This window comes from Apus apus, chromosome 13 (genome assembly GCF_020740795.1).
Source record: "Apus apus isolate bApuApu2 chromosome 13, bApuApu2.pri.cur, whole genome shotgun sequence".
Classification (NCBI taxonomy): Eukaryota; Metazoa; Chordata; class Aves; order Apodiformes; family Apodidae; genus Apus; species Apus apus.
Window position 1 is genome coordinate 7,659,800 of NC_067294.1, and position 20,221 is coordinate 7,680,020.

Sequence of the window (20,221 nt, forward strand, 5' to 3'; positions counted from 1 at the left end):
AGAGCCATCCCATGACACTCCCTCAGTTTTCAGGATAGTCACAGGCTGACAACTGATAAAGACAACTCACTGTAGCACACCTTGCTGCTCACAAGGTTTAAAAGGGTCAAGTGGGAAACCTTTTCAGCACCAACATAACACAAAGGACTGGTAGGAAGTTCTGCAGGGCAGTGCAGGGCACCCTCATGTCCCCAGAGTTGGTGTCCCATTTCAATGCCAGCCACGTGCCTGGCCAATTCCCAGAAAAAGGCGAGCTGGGGTCTTAAGACAAGACTCCTTCCTGGCACCATTTTGGGAGGGAAGGACAGGTGAAAGCAAATCTAACGTAACCTCCACTGCAGCCAGTGCAGCTTGTTAGGACACAAAAGGAGAAACACACCTCCATAGAGCAGCAGCAAGTCCACAGGCTCTAGGAGCTCTTTTGCCAACACAGAAACACTTCCTTTTAGCTCTAGTTATGATATCTGCATTTAGTATTCATTGCCATGTCACTGATCCTCATGAATTCCTCCCATGTGCATGTGTCTCTCTCATCCATTTCTATCAGCATCCCACTGTAATTTATTATTAGTTAAGAATTAATAGACACTTGGAAGTATAATGTTACATTTTTCTCTTATCTTCTGGTGCTCAGAAGCATTTCATGCAGCAGATCAAGCATTAAATCTGTCATGTAAACACATTATTTTGTCATGTAATGCATTATGATTGCACCCTACCAGGAAAACGAAAAGCACTTAATGGTTTGTGTTTGATGTGTCCTGTCAACAAAACTCAGGAAGAATTTATAAGGTGGTGTAGTTTAATGAGTACCTGTTTAATAAGGTTTGCTGCATCATTCAAAATTTTGGCTTTATAGGAGACATGTGATACAATGAATTTCAATGCGAATTATAAAGCTCAATCTATATCTTCACTCTTCTACACAGCAAAGATAATAAGATCCAGGGAGCTGTTTATAAGCAATAAATCAAGACCTTTTCTTGTTTTCTCTTGGAATATTCCTTTCCATCATCAGGTTTTATGAAGCTGCAGGCATCATGTCTGAAAGTGCCATCCAGTATCTTTGTGTTATAAAATTAATTTCTTTTGTAGAAGAACTCAGCTATACACAAGAAATGAATGAACTAAAGAGGGAAGAGCAAGCTGATAAATAAGAACTCTCCCAAACACCCAGTCACACTGACAAGCCTGGCAAAGTTTAAGGGAAAGGAAACAAACAAAGAGTCTGTTAACAGCTTGAGAAAGCTTCAGTGAGTGGATATCTAGGAGGAATCTCAAACCAGCAGACTCCTAACAAAAGCCCCCACACCTGGCGAGAGGTATCACAACAACAACAGAAAAAAGGAAAAAATATGAACACAGATGGAATTTATTCTCCCTTTTGTCCCCAGGACACTGCTGAGAGCAGTTCCCACAAAACCAAACAAGATGTGGTATGACAAACTCCAGAAAGAAATCTGAAGAAAAATCCCAGCCCTGTCATTAACCTCTAGAAGAACCAGCCAAGCAGTGTTTATGCTGAAGAAAAGGAGGCCCTGTACCTTCCCAGCATCTTGCTTCCAGTATTAATATTCATTTAAACCATTCCGGTGACAGTGCTGTCACTGGACCTCCCTGGGCTTTGTAAACCATGCTGGTCATCTCTCAACAAGCTTGATAAACCAGCTCCATTTCTCTTCAGCACTGGAGGGGTTTAGTTCCCCATGAAGTCTGAGTGAAGGAATCAACCCCAGCAGAGCAGGCTCCTGGGGAAAGCAGACACACTTAATCATCACCTGTCCGCCTACCCAGCTCACTCAGCTGTGGCCTTTGTGTTCCCCATTCCTATGCTTAAGATGCAGTGATGGGACTAGTAAACCACTCAGGAAGGATGAACACATTCCCCAGTCTGTAAACTAAGCAACCTAGAGATAGAAGAAGGGATCAGTTTGCTCATTGCAACTCACAGTCAATGGCCTCTTCATTCCAGTTTTATGACTTACTCATTTAATTTTTTTCTGCAAGTTCCAAGTCCTCTGCAGGCTCCAGTTCTCTACTATCTCCCCTGTGTTGTGACACAGACACCACAGAACCTGTACAGATGCTCAGATCAATGGTGTCTAGAGCATGACCATTGTCTCTGGAGCCCCAGTCTGGAACAAGCTTGTCAGATGCACTGCTAGACTGAGAAGACCATCATAACTCAACATGGAGATGACATCTTTGCCCATAGCTGATAAGCCAGCTTTTTGCAGAAACAACATGATGCACTTCACTTGGTAATCTACTCCATACCCATAACTATTAATGACGCAACTGGCAAAAAAAAACAAACAAAAAACCACAACTTTTTAAACACTAGAATGACACAGGTATCATGTTCAAGAGAAGAAGATGGAGACCTAATCCCAACTCAGACAATCCACTCTAATTAACTTCAGACACAGCCACACACCCCAGCTAACAAGGCAATGAGGCTTCATAGACACAGGATATTTCCCCAGCAATGCTATTTGACCTATTGTATGGTCAAAGCCACAAGCAGAAACAAAGCCTCATACTGTGAGTCCCTGTGAAATGGGCCCAGGGTCTCACACACACTGAGCAATGCCCAACTCAGTTCTGAAGTTCTCCCACAAAGGAGTATCCCCCACCTTCCCTTGGGTGGGCTGGATCACCTTCTGGACCAGTCCTATCCTCCTCCCTCGAGTATGGAGGGAGCCAAAGGCAACTACACACCAAGTGGATCCAAGTTAGAGCTCCCCTTGACCTCATGGTACACAGTTCACAGGACAGAGGCTTAAAAACTGCTCTTCAGAGGGCTTGGGTTAGAATTCACCCAGACTTGATGTAACTAAATGCTCTAAGTTATTAATATTAACAAGATCTACTGCTCCCCATTTATAAATTATTTGCATTTTTATGCATTCTTTTAGCATGGATTATCATGAATTTCTTTGGTATTCATGAGGTTGCAATTTGTGTATTTCCATAATTACCTCATCATATTCACCATTAGATAATGGACCAAGGACATAAAACACCAAGCAGAATTCAAAAGCAGCATTGACTCACCACTCCACGGAGAGCTTGATTTCCCCTTGTCCTTGAAGCACAGCTCACAGGAAAGCCCTGGAAAAGCTCTGACTTGGCGTGGGCTGAGGTTTGCAGGCAGAAATAAAAGAAGAAGAATCAGTGTTTGATCATTACAGTCAACAGGAGTTCCCCAGCTCCTCATACTAAGGTCCACTGATAAGTTGTCTCCAGAGCTCCCTGGGGCTCAAGAGGACTATACCATGTGCATTACAAGCTAAGAAAACACAACAATTTCAGTTCCACAGTTTTTAAAGTTGGACACAACTGAGAACTGAAGGGGTCACACAAACCTTCTGCACACCAGGTCCAAAATTGGCTTGGACAAACAAGTCCAAAACAAGACACAGAAGTGTCCTCACACCATGACACTGCCACTGCATCCCCTAAGGGAAAGTTTGCATCCAAAACTAACCCAACCCAGACTCCATGGATAATTCACTAGTGCACTGGAAGGAAAGGGAGGAAGAAGAGGAGATTAATTTCATGTACATAAAATCCTTTTTTGTGTACTTAGGAATGGATATGAACAGATTTAAAATTAACAGGCTTAGTTCACTGCTGGGCAAGTGATCTAAAAGGTCCAATAAATAATTCATCCCAGCAACATACATCACTGTGCAGCCTGGTCTGTGACGCACACAGTGCCAGGGGGGTCTCACTTTGTGAGACAACTTAATTCAGTGCAAAGTGAATAATCCAAAATCCCATAAATGATTCATCACTGGATTAAAAGCTATAGATTTCTCAGTTCTCTGCCCTGCATCAAATATGCAGATGATTGTGTGGTGTGTGTTAGCTACTGGATAGCTCAGTAAAGAATGACACCAGCTTTGGTGCTGGAGAGCAACTTTGAAGCCATGAATTTTCATTAGATGTACATCTAGGCACCAAAAGGGGTTACCTTCAAGGATTCAGGGTTCACTAACATAAGTAGAAATAGCGACTGGAGGAGACTGCAGTTACTCTGCTTGGTGGCAGCAAATCTGCATCACCTTCACAGCCTCTTTTCATCTCTCCAGCTGTTTCTCTGCCCTGTCTCTGTAGCTCAATTTTGCCATCTGCTGTTGTGTCTGCAGCAACATGCCCCATTTCCTCTTTCTAGCAGGCTAAAATTTTCCATTTTTTCATGCATTCATCTCACACTGTGTGGTTATCTCTGTTCTCTCCCCAAGTCCCATGATGCTATTTATTCTTATTTCTAATTTCCTATGTACTCAGCCATGTTCTTCCCTCCACTTGCTCTTTCTTAAGCTCCAATTAGAGTCTACCTTTGGAACCTGGAGATTTATTTATACTAACTTTAAAAAATGCCTAGAAAAGCACATTAAGGCTGAGAAACAAACCTGGAGACATAATGAAATGTGCTGCTGAGATAGAAAGGGACCATCAGAGCTGTCAACTCCAATAAAGTCAATTAAGAAAGGTCTCATATTAATCTCAAAATGATAGTTAATTCATTCCTCTGGTTTCTCTTTAAAGGATTTGTATTCCTAACTCAGTGCTTGCCTGTTTTTTTTTCCAGTATTTTCTCCTGTTTTCATTTTAGCCAATCCCATGTCCCAACATATTCAGATCCCCTTATTTAATTGCTTTTCTGCCCCTCCTCCATACTAAGTGGGTAGTTCAGTCATTATCTCTTCACGTCAGACCTCCTTTACCCAATTTAATCGGTCATTTTGATACAGACAATTGTCCACAAAGTACTGGGATCCAGTGGAAATTATTACTCAGACCAAGAGCTAATTCCTTCATTAATTAACCACTTTGTTCCATGGAGCAGAGCCGGACTCCCCAGATATAACATCATTTAGGCTCGACACGGACTCTGAATAAATTAAAACCCATTTCTCTTTAGCCAGAGGCTCCCAGTGTAAGCCCATAGACACTGAAATAATTTCAGCAGCTCAGGGCTCTGGGGAGAGACCTTAAACATGGGTGACTTCAGCTCTCAGTGCTTGTGTGAGGTGGCAGGAAGCAAGGTCTGGGGGAAGCTGGAGTTTTGGGAGGTGCACGGCAGTTTTCAAGGAAAGACCTTTGTTGGTTGGGAGGGATGGGAGGCCAGGGTGAAGCTGCACGGGGGAGACTTTGCAGGGAGACCTGCTTCAATGAGCTCAACAGGCAGCAACAAGTTGCAGCACAGCAACTCTTGAGGAAACCTGCTCCCCACAACACAGGAGCCCAAGGCTCTCAGCACTGCCAGGGCCAGGCTGCCCTGTGCCAAAGCTCGCCCAGGCTGGAGCACAGGCCCCTGCAGGGCTTTGCACCTTGTGCCCTCTGGATTGCTTTAAGCTGCTTAAGAGGGTTTTCTTGGCTGCAGTGCTTTATGTTTACTCAAGTGCACTTCTTCTTTGCCCTTCAAGGTCTTAAAAATAGTCTTTAAAGACAAACATTTCCAGATCCCAATGATCTACTCTCTGACAGTCTTTCATTTCTAAAAACTCGCTGCTTTCATACAGATTTTCTTCACTAGACCCAGAAAGTGTGTTCTGGGGCTTCTGTTGCTTTTGGAAAACAGCATTTATTTTTCCCTTCACCTACATTTTAAAAGGCTTCCTTTAACCTTTCACTGAACATACTGGAAGCCAGGGTCAATTCCTCAGAAATTACTTATATGTATTTTCATTTAAGTATAACTCTCCCAGATTTTTTTCTTCCAGTTGCCACTCTAAACCCAAACCTCAGCCTCCATAATTGGGGTGGATAAAAAGACAAATAAAAATGCTCAGTGACATGTTACACTTACAGCTTCCCTACAGCATTCCAGGGCTGTGTTTCCACATGGTCAATCAGATCAAACTCACTTTGTTGGCTTCTATTTCTTCTACTCTGTGCATCTCTCCAAAGCAGGGCCTTCACATCTCACCAGTATCCCAGCTAAAGTGCTAGAACCTTCCCCAGCAAGAGTCAGCCCTGCTTTAAATAAGTCATTAGTACAGAGCTAATTAATTAAGAGCAAAAGGATGGGCCCATCCCTACAAAAAAAAAAAAAAGTCCTTTTTTTTGCCTTTTTTTTTTCTTTTAAAGGTGTACATCAAAACTGGGGGGCTTTTTGGGAGCTTTTCTGTTGGTGGTGGTGGTTGCTTCTTTTATTGTTGTTGTTGTTGGTTGTTTTTTTTTCCCTTTTGTTCCTTCCAGCTTTGAGGGGAATTCATGCCTGAAGCAGTGCTGGTTGCAAGGCCCCTGTGCTCAGCACTCAGGCTGTGCTGGGGTGGTGGCAGCCGCATTAACCAGCATGGGACAGACATAGGTCTCAGCTGAGCAAAGCCAACCTGGGAGCCTGCAGCCCACATCCTCTCTTTGGTGGCTTTCTTCACCAGACCAGAGTGCACAGCAGGGTGCTCAACCGGGGAAAAACTGAGAAGGACCCCAAAGGAGGAACCTCCTCTGCCTCCACCTAACTCACAGCCTGTGAGAAGATGCTGTAGAGTGAAAAATTCTCACCACAGTCCTGAGCATGACTAGCGGGGAAGCCCAGAGCTGCCACCCAATGTTTGCTTATGATCAAATGCTCTTCCCACAATGGGCTTTTACTTCAAGTTGTCATTGCCTGGAGTTGCCGTAGCGGGGACTGGTGAGCTCCAGGCCATGGAGATAACAAATGGTGTCATGGATTTGAACCTTCTGCCCTGCTGCTCCCATAGTCACTGCAGCAGAGCTGGTGAAGAACTCCTGAGATACACAAAAGCTCTGCAGTGTATCCAACAGATGACCCTCCAGCCTCTGTGGCCAGTCCCACTTCACTAACACCCCCAGGCTGGTTACCAGCTCAGCCTGGTTTTTAAATCCTAAATCTCAACCCAGCTGAAACACAAGCAAAACCCCCCCCAGGAAGAGCACGATCAGCGTGGTGAAGTGATGGGCCTTGCTCTGCCCTGCGTGCCGACCTGCCCCACAGCCACCTGAAGGCTCCGGTTTTCCTGGCTGAGTAGAAGACAAAGCTAGTGCTGCAAAGCAACCATTATGGCAGCATTTGTAGGGCTTGAGGATAACAGGGAGGATTTTGGACATCCCTGGAATGCTGGGTGCTGCTGGCAGCCCTGCCTCCGGCTCAGGCGCTACAGGCCAAGCCAAGGTCCACACTGTGGAGCAGGCCTGAACCCCTGTGCTAACCACACACGTGCCCATGTAGCCCACAGAGCCTAAACCATCCCCATCCTCAGCGACAGCTCTAAGCACAACACAGGGGCAGCTAAACTTGCCAGCCATGCCAAAGTCCTGGGAACAGGGATGGCAGGTCCTGCCAGTGGCCCTGAGAATGGAAGTGGGCAGCTCGCTGCTTCAGAGACACAAATTCTTCCCCAGCAGCAGCAATGTTCTCCCCAACAGCTCTTCTGTCCCACTAAGAGGAGCAGAAGGTGAATGTTCCCCTTCATCTCTTCTTCTTCACTCTTTTTTTTGTTACCAATGCGTGTTCATGGAGGTCACAGGATTTTTGCCTGTGCTGCTTAGAAACACTGAGGCGGCTTCACCCACCCAAGGGCACCTGAAGGGATGGCCAAGTTTCCAAGATGTGACTCTGCTCTGTGCTTCTTGCCTGCAACTTCTCTGAAAGATAAAAGGGCAGCACTGGCGGGACTGGGCACCCCAGTCTCATCCATACAAAACCCAGGCAGACAGCACTATGGTACCCTGTCACTGGGTGGTGGGGCCCTAAATGAAGCACCCTGGGGCTGCATGGTGCACGTTGTTGTCATGATGATCAAAAGACAGCTCCTAACAAATGCCTGGGGATCCTCTATGCACATTGATGGGGAGATACGGATTTACAAATGAGGGGTGGGGGGATTCTGGGGGGCAGGTTAGAAAAAATATCCCTGCAGGTTGTTCTGGGCATTTTCCCACCTCTGGAAACACTGCAGTACTTCTTTGGAGAGCTGAGATAGCACATCAGTCATTTCAACACCTGGGGAATAACTAACTCCTGTTCAAATGCCTCAGGATGTGGCATAAAAAAATACAATTGCTAGCTGTGAATTGCAAAGTTTATTAACATAGTCTCCAAGGGTTATTCAAACCATGCTGAATCACAGGCAGCATTGGTCTCTTATGTAATTGGCATTTTTGATTTATACTCAAAGCATTCTTGTAGCTTAATTTTTCTCTTGATTATATAAAAGCAATAAGTACTGCATTTGGTGATTTTTTTATATTATTTTTTTTGGCAACGTGAAGTTAGGCAGAAATTCATGTTAATTCTTCTCTCTCCTGTTCCTCACAGTATAAGTTGTATTCAAGGAAAAGAATTAATAAAAATGAAGAAAAACAACTTAAAACCTGTAATATGGTACTAGCAAGTGGGCAGATGCCAGAAACACCTATGAATACTGCAGAAAGTGCCTTCTCAAAGACACTTCTTTATGCAAGGAGTTTTAAAGGTAACATGGCAAAATCTCCACAAAGATTTAAATTTTTTACAGTTGAAGCTTTGGTCTTTGGTTTTCTCCAACTGACATTTTGAGGGTTCATAAGCATCTCTCCATACAGAATGGAACAAGCCCTTTTTATTTTCCATGGCATCTACAGAAGGTGCAGGAGCTCTTCACAGGGAAAACATGGTGTTTTCTCCTTCAGCACCGCTGAAAACTTTTTCAAGGTCTTCTGCTGCTCCATGGCTGTAGTGAGAAGCACAGATCATTATGGATGGGGCAAAAGCACATTGCTGCTTCAGAGCATCCTTTCTTATTTGTTATGTCTGCAAATCCCCGTTGAAACAGAGACAAGAAGCTGCCTACTTCAGTGGTGCAATGCCTGCTTTTTACACTGGAGAAGAGTTTACCTTGCTTGCATTATTCTAGTGGATAGAAAAGGCTGTTCATCATAATGACAGCTGGAGGGCAATCACCATAGGGTTCAAAAGAGTCCCTTCCTGGCCCCAGTTCTTACCTCGTAGATGGGGTGTGCTGTGGGGGAGCATCTACCATTGAAAAATCATTGGTCTTTGGTAAGGGATGACATTCCACTGGACTGCTTGTGGTTTGCCTAGAGAAAATTCTTTTTTCAAGATAAACCAGAAGACATGAACTTAGCAGTTACACCTGCACAGGGTGACTCATCATGCTTTCATGTTTCACATCTGCCTCAAAATTATCACCTCGATGATCCCCTCAGAAACTTCAGTGTGACATAGGAAGTGTGTGAGAGAGTCCAGTGGCCCCAGTGAGAGCTGCAAGGCTTATCTAGTAGTGGAAAGCTTGGTTTGTCACACTGCTGCAGTGTGCCTTTCATGGCACATTCTTTGTGTATTGGCATGGATTGCCACTCCATGGAGGAATGTCCATAAATAATTTTGCTGGTTGATCATCATAACCATTTCTCTCTTCATTTCCTTCAAATAACCCTACCAGGGTCTTTCCCTGGTAGTTGATCAAAGAATAAAGCAGATTTGGTATTTCCTTAAGCTGGGGTCACTACATAATAGTAGCAGTTGCTGAAGTTCTCCAGTGCTTTGGCTATGTGTTTGTTGCTACACAGAAGCAGGATCCAGGAACCACCGCTTTTCTGGGATGGATTTGAACCTTTCATATAATAAAACTTTGGTAGTCAGTGCCACAAGCCAATACTACACCCACAATCAGTGGCCAGTACCTTCCTGCTTCTAAGAAAAATTACTTTGGAACTTATAATAGGAAATTACGAAATGCATTACCTACCTTTTTATTATAAACTTATTTGTGTGTTTACCTAGAAGCAAAATAATATTCATGTCACAATGGCAAAAGGAAACACATAACTAATGAATCAGTCAAATGAGTTTAGCAGCAAAGGTAGCAAGTCACAGAAATCCTGTGGGTTAAGCAGGAAAGAAAGGATCTTATTCTGATTTATTCTTATTCTGATTTAAGATACACTAATGCCTCTTACGAGCAATTCCAGGAGTCTGTGGGATGACTGTACTATAAAGCAAGAGCCAACAAGATGAGCCCAACCTGCAACAAGTGACTGAACAGGTTCTTTGCACAGGCTTCCTCCTGCTGCATCCTCACCAATTCATGCTCCCTGGTCTCATCGTGGTGACACAGTCCTGGGGTAAGGACAGCAACCCCCATAAAATGAACAGAGCTCTGTCACTGGAGCCATGGCAGGTTTAGCAGAAGATCAGCCAGAGACACAGGAGGACACCTGCACTAGCCCAGCATTAGAAACATTAATCCATTATGTGCTTAGGGACACTTACGTTTCCAAAACAACACGAGCATCAATATGAAAAGAATGGACACCACTGTGGGACAGGCAATGAGAGTGGCATAGCTGGGAAACTGGAAGGGAGAAGATAAAAACAGAGAAGGCTTTAGAAGGATGTTTACTTCAGACTTATTCTTGCAGCAGTGGGTTGCCCTACTGGCTAAGAGCTCTGAAATATCAGTGCTGGGCTGGAGTTTGCAATGCTCTTCTGAGCTTGTCTGTACAAATTATGGAGAAGACACATCAGTCTGATCTTGATAAACAACATGGATTACCTGCTAAGTATTTAATAAATCTTCTGAAGCATTTGAGCCTAGATTCATCCCACTTAACATCAATTTCTTAATAAGGTGTCTAAAGTAGGAGCTTAGTCATCCTCATCCTTCTCTCAATTAGAGACCGGGAAGTGTAGCAACTCTTAAGCTGCCTTTTGCCTGGTCACACTCCAAGGATGTTACCTCTGCCTCTTACAGAGGCATCAGGGGGATGAGGTTTTTCTGAAATGTCCAAGCTAGATGGGATGGCCACATGCTTTTGCTCTATCCACTGGAAAGATTAATAGATAGTTCCTGAGCTTCTAAACAGAAGTTCAAGCTACTGTTTGCAAATACTGTCCCTTTAGCAAGAATACACTGAAAATCACTAGCATGTCCTGCTGTCCTTCTGGCTTCTAGTTAAACACTCTTGAAACTTAGAGAAAGTTTTACCTTGTCTCCATTATCATCATGGTTCTTGGCCTTGCCATCTGAACTTGTTGAAATCCCTGAAAATACAAGACATTTAAATTTTTAGTGGCACAGTCACCAGGAGTGAGGGCTACTGTGGTTGTCACTCTGTAGTCAAGGAGCAATGGAACTTCAGGGAATGAGGAGGGAAAAATCTGTCCCTGAGTAGGAGAAATAAAGCACCTTGCAACCAAAGTGGAATAATCTATTTCCACAACAAGTGGCACGTCAGTCAGTCATTGGGAAATGTCAGACTTCAACAAGGGAAAAGGAGGCTTCCCAGTAATAGCCCATAAAGCAAGACAGCAGAAACTTGTTTGCTATGAAGGAGTTTTCACTTCTGTAAGCATGACAAGATGTTGTAGAGAGCAGAGGTAGTAAATAAGGTACAAATCTAAGCAGAGGAACTGCCTCAGTTTAACTGTAGTCACTTAGGTTGATTGCAATTTTTGAAAGCTGCACTAGTACTGAAAACCACAAGGAACTCCCCTGCATTCAGATACCTTACCACAGATTTAAGAAAGTTCTATGAAGATGATGATTTTCCTTCTTTTTTTTTTTTTCTTTTTTTTTTTCTGTCTAGAGATATTAGGAATATTTTGCTTCTAGCTTTCTAAGCTTTGGAAATAGGGATGAAATAAATGAATGCTCCTATGATCCTACTCTCTTACTTTTGCTAGTGAATTTAAAGTCACAAAAAGTTAGTCTAAGCTTGGTTCTTAGTTCATAATGACCTCAGGCTACGAAATACTGAAGTATTTAAGTATTTGGAGCCCTTGATCTGTCCCAAGAAGCACCCAGTGTTTAGCAGCATGTTAAAAACCAAGGAGTCACTCAGCTTGGGGAATCAAAACCTCGTCTAACATCATATGACAGGAAAGCTCCTGTGCCTTAGATCACACCCTACTGTACTGAAAGACTGATGAGTAGTGCTTTCAGTGGTGTGACCCCACCACAGCAAGATGTACCAGGGACCAGATTAGTCAGTAGTCAAGGTGTGTACATGCAACACACTTGCAGCACACAAGACCACAGCCAAAGGAAACTTTGTATGCACGAGGTACCCAGATTGTCACATGAGGAACAGACCTCCCAGTTCTGAGAAGGTCCCTGTGAGAGCCAAGATGATTTATCTCCATATACCAAATAATATACCTGCATTTTATCAAAGACATGGACAGGGCACAGGTAGCTCACACGTGTGGAATTGTAGCTAGAGATTTGCACTGGAGTAGAAAAGAAATTATGGCTAATAAGGATGACAGCTAAACAAATACAGGTAATAAAACCCTTGTGAGTGCTGAAAAACCCAAGGATACGTGAACACGGCATTTTGCCATATGCCTGTTTTATGACACCCCTCTTTCCCTCTCCAGAAGAGAAGGGAACTGTAGTTCAGCAGAACTACCTCCAGATATACAAGAAGTGCATTCTTCACTCTGACACACCCCACAAGTCAAAATTAAACTTTCTGGCAGCATCCTGCAGCCTGGTTGATGGGAGTAACAATTGCTGCTTATTTTCCATACCTGAAGGAGCAGGGATTCTCCTTGGGGTCTGAAGCATGGTTGGCTCTGGCAGGGTTGTTGCTGGGGAAAAACAGGTAAAGACAGAAGAGAAACTAAATCAGAGTCTGGTCAGCAGGAACCAACCACCCCAGCTAACTCAGCTTATCTGGCAAGACTTGTGCTTGGAGATAGAGCACTGTCTCAACCACAGGCTGCTTCTCCAGCCACTGTGCTAATATCAGTACAGAGATCAGCAACACATTAACCTTCCCTTATTTTTTAGGCTTCCTTCATAATAAGGCTGAAGTCAGTCAATTTAGTGCATTATTTCACGGAGTAAAAGGAGACTGATCAAGAACTTAACTTGGCTTATGGCTCATTACTAGGCAGTGCTCAGTTAAACTGCAGCATTTTCACATATGATGACAGTTTGGCTCTTGGAAGCAGCATGACTCAAGTTTTTGCATGAGTGGGAGCGTACATGACTTACACCAGCTCGGTGCTGTTTCTGTTACTGCTTTTGTGGTGGCTCTTTCTAGCCCACAATCACAACTTAAGTTGCTTCCAGGAGGTAAGGCCCTTTGCAAAGCGTCCTATTCACACTGGCAGAATCCAGGCACTATCCAGAGCTACATCAGAAAGATGAAAAGTGAGACAAGGGTGAGAAACCCTCACAAATGCTCAAGAGACCAGTTCAGTCTCTTCTGTGAGCCCCCCCCAGGGGCACTAAGGAACTAAGGAACAGTTTCCTCAGCTCTATTTCTACTGTGTTTCTCTAGGTCTAGCAAAAGAAGACCTGCAAAAATGTAAATATTGTGTTTTTAAGAATGAAGAGATTCTTGGTACTAGTTGAAACCAAAAGGACTCTCTTAACAGCCAAATATGACATGTCATCCTTGAATTTTAGCTTTCCTTTCTTAAGGCCTCATCTGAGGGCAGCTAGCGGGCAGACTATCACACCTGAATAACTTGAGCCACTCTGCTTTTATACTTGACTGACAGAAAATGCAAATGGGATTTTGTGTACCAGTTCCTTTTCTCTTGAAGGAATGACTGATAGTTGTGGTAATTGCCTGCTGCTTTCCATCATGACGAAGGACATATAGTGAGCACTGGAGAGCTGAGTCTGCAGCCACATCTGCCTGAATATACCCGGTGAGGGTCAAAGCTCCCAACAGTCAAGGAGGATTTAAAATGGAAAGCTCAATGAACTCACAGTAATGACAGATCTGATAGCTGAGAATTCAGCCCGGATGGTGACAAAGACCAGTTCTTAACTTCTCTTAGACCTGAGATACCCAACAGTAGTGAGTGACTCAATAATCTACTTCCTTTGAAGACTTAAAAGTATGTTTTTCTCAGCAGCTGTTATATCTTGACTTCAAATAATTTTTGTGTTGACCCCAGATACCTCTTACTTCCAGATGCAATGAGCAGCTATCAGTATGTGTTTGGTATGCTCTAAGAACAGTCAAGACTTTCATTTATGACAACTTCTTCATTTCTCTGAACATGCAACTTCTGACCTTGCAACATTATCACATTATCCTACTCACCTGCAGCTGGCAGGTCTTCCATCAGGAGAGTAGTATCAGCACTTCCAGTTCCCTCTGCAGTTGGAAGTGTACTTGGGAATCGGGGAGTCACTGAAAGAAAGTAAAAAGTAACACTTATAAAGTTGGATGGGATGACAATGGAAGTACTCAGTTTTAACCATGTTTCAAATTCTCACTTATTTCATTGCTCAAGCAGAGTGTGCTCTAAATTAACCTTCTCAGCAGACCATTTTAATTTCTTTCCCAAATAAATAAATAAAGCAAAGTTGAGTGAATCTCTCCTGCTTCAATCCAGGTGAAGGATTTTGCTTTTATTTCTGCTGTAATTCATGGTGCTTCTGTTACATTATTTATCAAGCCTGTTAAAGCTCCTCTGAATGCAAGCCCACCCCTCTGCTTTCTTGACCATTCACCCAGGTTTGACACCATCCACAACATTTTACTTCTGCTTCCTTAAACCTACAGAGACACACCCATAGGCATCTCGGAGAAAACTTCCCAGCTACCAATATAAGCATCTGGAGATTATGAGACCAGAGCCAGGGTAACACAGATCTCTCTGCTGCACAGAAAAAAAGAAAGGATTGGTGCTGGTTACCCTTTGTACCTCCAGGAAGAGGGACAGACTCATCTGAGTAGAACACATAGTCATCTTCAGTGCTCATGTCAGCTGCTTGAAACTCAGTTGAAAAATCTGGGAGGGCACTGGGTGTCATCATAGTTTCTGGAAAAGCTTCATTTGTTGTCACAGCAAATGTTGTGGGAGCAATGGTCTCCAGTGTAATTTCTGCTGGAGAGGCAGTAGTTGCAGTTGTTTCTGGGGGCACAGTGGTTGTCAGGAAGACAGCAGTGTCTGTTGTTGCTTGATGATCAGAGGTTGGTTCAGGAGCAAAAGTTGTTTTTCTAAAACGTTTGGGGGAAACAGGAACTTTTCTCGTGGTGGTTGTCATCACTGGAGGGGCTGTGTGGAAAAAAAACACAACCAAGAGAAAGCCAGATCAGAAGATCCACAACCAACCCTGAGAAAAGCCAACCCAGAAATGAATTAAAATGATGTAGCTGCTAAAATACTGAGAATGAAGGTGGGATAACTGCTATTTAAAATGGTTGTTTAATTAGGAGAAAATATGCCCCAGCCAAAGTAATTCCCAGATTTACAGATTTGCTTTTTTTTTGTTTGTTTTTGGTAAGTCTCAGACACCTCCTGTGGTAAAGGGTGAACTCTTACAGAAATGGAAGGGCCAGAACTTTGTGTGGTAGAACCTAAAAACTTGCAAAATTTGTGATTTTGATTTTCAATGTCCTCATAAAAATAAACAAACTAGCTCAATTTTCAACTACAAGCTTCTTTCTAATATTTTCAACTGGTGCTTTTTTATGAACTCCATTGATCTCAAATTCAGGGATTGCAGCATTTTTCCCCCACTCTCCTGTTAAATCACAGCAGACACAAGAGTCCTGTGTAGTATCCCTGTGAATGTCAGAAAAAAAATATCTTTCTGCAGCGTGGAAGGTGGATACCACCTTTTTCTCTGTGTCTTGCAGTACTTTTCAGCCTCTTCTTGGCTTTGTAAGACATCCTACCCTGCAGCTCAACAAAATAATATGAAGGGGGAAACGTCCTTTCAGACTCAAAGACAAAATCTATAAATATATGGGTGTCCTGATGACATGATCCAAACAAAAGCCTTTTTGGTGCTGGAGTGAACCCCAAATGAAAAACTTATTTTAATTCCAAGAGCTTTTCCAATTATAAATTCCTTTTTTAATTCCATAATCTTTTAAAAATGTAAATATATCTACACGGTGAAAAATTAAATATTTAATTTGAAAGGAAAAAAAAAAAAGGGGATAAAGGTTACTATTTTCTCATCAAAACTGCTCACTGAATGCAGTTCCAATCAGCAGCTGGTTGCAGACCTCCCTTGAAAACTACATAATATGGGAAAACAAGTAAACTCCAATTTTTAACTCATACCCAGCAAGAGGTTTCTCCCTGCTGGATGAATCACAAGGGCCCCAAAACTCACCTCTGACCACCTCCAGTCGCATGTTCTGTTTGATGTCATTGAACCAGCCCGGGATCTCAATACGGCAGCAGTATGTACCTTCATCTTCTGCTGTCACTGCCCCAATGGTGAGGGACACATCTCCGTAGGAAATATAGCCCTGGAGACTGTATCTCTGAGATATTCTGAACGTCACCCTACTGCCAGTGGTGTGCAAAATTTTGCCATTGCACTTTGAATTTGGGCACGGGCCTCTGCCCCAGCACATATCAGGGATGTCCTTATACTGAGCCATCTGGTAGAAGCAAGGCAGCTGAACAGGCTGCCCCATCACTCCTCTAACAACAGTTTCAGATGTGGTGTGGGCTGTCAAGGAAGAAGAAAAGATGAGTGTTGGCAATCTCTGATGCACAACTCCACCTGTGCAACTCAACGTGGCAAGAAACAAACACTCCTGACTGCAGGCAGGCCACATTCCCCGATCCCCTGAGCCTTCTCCAGCAGCCTGTGGCAGCTCACGGCCCAGGGCAGGAGGGGTGACAGCCGGGAGCTTGCAGGCGTTGGCTTGCTGCTGCTCCAGCCCCAGCCAGCCGCTCATGAAGCACATCACTCACGTCAAATGTGTGGTGAGCGAAGCTGAACTCTGCTGCTAGGAGCCCGAGAGCAGCCTAGACCCCTGCAAACGGAATTTGGGGACTCTGCTCCCATCTCATCTCCTAAGAGCCTGTTTGAAAGTTGTTCAGAAACCTGGTGCAAAACACATCTGGTTTTCTCAGCCCACAGTCATCTCCTTCAAAAAGGGAACTGTGGTCATAGTTGCCTTTCACTGACAGTCTCCATAGCAGGGTCCTGTCACTGGGAAATGCTGAAAAGCGCCCTTTTATCTTGTTTTCTTTTTCCTCTGTGTTATCATTCACATATGGTGAAGCAGGAACAGAGGGACCTTGAAAGCATCCAGATCTGGTAGCTTGCTGAAGCAAGAGGATCATCCTGCAGATCTGATGTCTCAGGGCCAGCTTGCCTACCTCAAAGAGGACTTCCAGAAGTTGCTGCTATTATCACCAGCTTTGGCCCTGGTTTGCCAAAAATTTCTATTTTGCCAGCTGTTTGAATGCCTTTTCTTTTTGGCACAACTCCCAGAGAGCAAACAGATGCTTCCAACTGTGTCCATGTCTCTCTTGTTTTGTCTTTAATGGACTATTCCCCAGGTGAGGTTTTAGTCTGTGGCAGGCTGCCTCACAGCTTGTTATTGGGATGACATTTCAGCTTCCTTATTGCTTATCCCATTGGCAAGATAAGCCAACTTGTTCAGGTTTCCACATCTCCAAACGCTAGAAGAGGAGAGGCAGACAAAACCACAGGCAATCTGGTGTGAAGGGCAGAAGCTTTTGCAGTGAAATGAAAGTAGGGTGTGCCAAAAAATTAATTCCTGAATACAGGATAAGGCGTTGCAAGATGGCTGCTTGTTTTAGTCCTTGGAACGGGTAGGTTCATTTGCCTTGTTACAGCAAAGCAGTCAGAGTAAACAGCCTCTTTTGTGGCAACAGAACAAAAGAGTTGACCTTGAAAGTATTCCTAGGGAAGCAGCAGGTTAGTCATCGAGCAGGTTAGCACACATTTTCAAGTCACCCCAGCAAAGATATGTGTAAAACCAGCACTAGCTCGAACTATTCCTGGAGTTAAGGTCACGGCTGCTTGAAGAAAAATGGCCTTATCTTCTGTTATTTCATCCCAGCCCTGTACAGCACAAAAGTCACATCATTAAGCAACCCATTAACAAATGAAAAGTTGCCTGCTCTGTTCTTTGAAAGAAGCAGAGCCCTGAGGTTATTAAATAAATAAATAGACAGGTAGATAAAAAAAGAACAGGGAAGACACCAGGCACCAGAGTGTCTCCAGTGCTATTTCCCACCACTGTTCATACTAGAAACTTACAAGTTTTGCAGATTCATATCCTCTTTTAATTTATGTGGAGCTAACGTTCTTAACATCTGCCTGCACTGCAGGTTGGTATGGAAAGCTTCAATGCCACAGCAGCCTTGATTCAACAATATGAACCTCTGCAAGGACCAAATAATTTCCTTCTCAGTTGCAGCCTCTTCCACAGACACGTTTTCCCAAAAAAATAGTAAATAGAACTGAATTAACATGTCTTTGAAATTAAGAGGTTCCTGAGACCATTATATTGTGACAATAACATAAAATTCTCCAGACAAGACGACTGGTTGAAAAATACTTTTTTTTTTGGTGTATTTCTGGAATAACTTTCCGTCTTTGTAGAAGATACTTGGCATCTTTTCCTCATCAAGCATATTATTTTAGGTTTTTTTCCAAAGCTTCTCAAAGTTTCTGTACTGATGAAATTGCAGAGAAACTGACTGATACACAGAGAAAAAGCATTTAACACTCCACTCTGCTGGTTTCCTGTCTCACAATACTACCCATCCCCAGCACTGAGCTGAGTTAGAGAGAAGTTAACAAAAAGTCATTCTCATTCTTCTGTAGCTCTGCATATGCAGAACTTTTTGAAAGTAAAACCAAAGGGGGAAAGTACATCCAATTTATTTTTAGGCTGAAGACACGGCAAGGAACAAGCCCTCCTGTTTCTTCTGCTGAGACTGACAAAAGACAAAAAATATTATGACATTTCCTGGGATACAGCAAAGAGCCAGCAGAGCTCCACTTGTGCAGCAGACATGGAGGAGGTTGTGCTGCCTTGCCTGGATGGGACAGGGATCACCTCTTGCTCCTCAGTGTATCCTGCAACTGACCAAACTTTTCCACTACTTTTCAGATCAATTTAAGAACATCACAGTTGCTGTAGATGTTATACATAACGTTTCAGCCTGGCAGAGTTTAGCCAGTAAGTATTTAGCCATCTGAGACAGAATTTCCTGAAATGCCTAAATGATTTAAAAGCACAACTCCCATTAGGAGCTCATGCCCCACTGGCAGTGGGTGAACTCACATTCCTGAGCCACCTCAGGCAATTTGGAAACTGCATTGCTGATGCCTAAATAACCACGCAGAAATGCAACCGATACCAACCACCCTTGCAAGACCCAGCCTCCCAAACTACTCTTTGACTTCTGTCATTTTTAGGGTTCAGATTTTAAATGGGTGAACCGAACACTTGGGATTAAAAGGAGCAGAATCTCCAGGTGTGCTTTCCCATACTCAGTTCATAGCAGCAGGCAGCCCTCAGAGCTTCAGAAAATCCTTTATCATGTAGATACATCCATTACTCTGCCAATATTTCAATTCCCAAGATTGGGCTGTGTCAGCAGTGCAGCGAGGTAGAGAGACAGATGAAGAAGCAAAGCCAGCAGAACACATCTAACAATAGTAAATAAATCAGATAATTTGGGGGGATGGGGAAACTAACCAAGCCTATACACAGAGGAAGCTACAAATATTCTTAAAAAAAAAAAAAAAAAAAAGTTCTCAATCAGTAATAACTCAGTATGTTGAGAAAACTTTTGAAGTTCTGTGCCCCCTTTCCTGTTTTGTTTTCACAAAACAAGTGTCTCTGTTCTTAAGTTTACAGATCTTTTGTTTTCTGAGCAAGCACACAAACAGCAGGTGAAGACTCACCTATAAAGATCTGCATCATAATCCAGTGAAACAGCACAAAATGGGACATTTTAGCTGCTGGAGACTCCAGGGCAGAGAGCAGACAGAGAGAAAAACTAGATCTTATACTTCCCAGAGATGCTGAGTGAGCCCCACTGGTCTCGTTTCTCCATTTCCAGATTTTAAGTACGGCAACTGCTTCTCTCCAACGCTTCCGGGCAGAGGCTGGTCAAAAGAGGTGATTCTCCTGCAGTACTCAGCATTGCTGTGCGGCCTCACTTTGATTACTGTGTGCAGTTCTGGGCCCCACAATTGAGGAAAAATGTTAAGGTCCTTGAATGCATCTGGAGGAAGCCAACAAAGCTGGTTAAATGGCTGGAAGGCATATCCAAAAAGGAGCAGCTGAAGACTTCAGGTTTGTCTAGCTTGGAGAAAAGGAGGCTAAGGGGCTACCTCATGGCTCTCTGCAGCTTCCTGAGGAGGGGAGGTGGAGAGGGAGGTGCTGAGCTCTTCTCCTAGGCATCCAGGAGACATGGGAATGGTTCAAAGCTGCACCAGAAAAGGTTTGGACTGGACATTAGTAAACAATT

The 20,221-nt window shown here is 43.5% G+C and overlaps 1 protein-coding gene across 5 annotated transcripts; it reads right to left on the bottom strand.

The window, feature by feature from the left end:
- Positions 1 to 8,042: 8,042 nt before the first annotated feature.
- On the bottom strand, positions 8,043 to 19,801 carry LOC127390269 (T-cell immunoglobulin and mucin domain-containing protein 4-like). 5 transcript variants are annotated; one of them, XM_051631593.1, is made up of 10 exons: positions 19,653 to 19,800; positions 16,080 to 16,424; positions 14,657 to 15,010; positions 14,050 to 14,139; positions 12,515 to 12,574; positions 10,968 to 11,023; positions 10,253 to 10,334; positions 9,729 to 9,759; positions 8,962 to 9,069; positions 8,043 to 8,690 (listed from the first exon to the last, which is right to left on the bottom strand). In XM_051631593.1, exons 1-10 carry the CDS (start codon positions 19,699 to 19,701, stop codon positions 8,618 to 8,620), a joined length of 1,248 nt encoding a protein of 415 aa, XP_051487553.1. In that variant the 5' UTR covers positions 19,702 to 19,800; the 3' UTR covers positions 8,043 to 8,617. The 5 variants fall into 5 exon arrangements, with proteins under 5 accessions (XP_051487553.1, XP_051487554.1, XP_051487557.1 ...); XM_051631594.1 differs by having other exon boundaries at positions 8,962 to 9,057; positions 14,648 to 15,010; positions 19,653 to 19,799; XM_051631597.1 differs by lacking the exon at positions 8,962 to 9,069 and having other exon boundaries at positions 19,653 to 19,801.
- Positions 19,802 to 20,221: the final 420 nt, after the last annotated feature.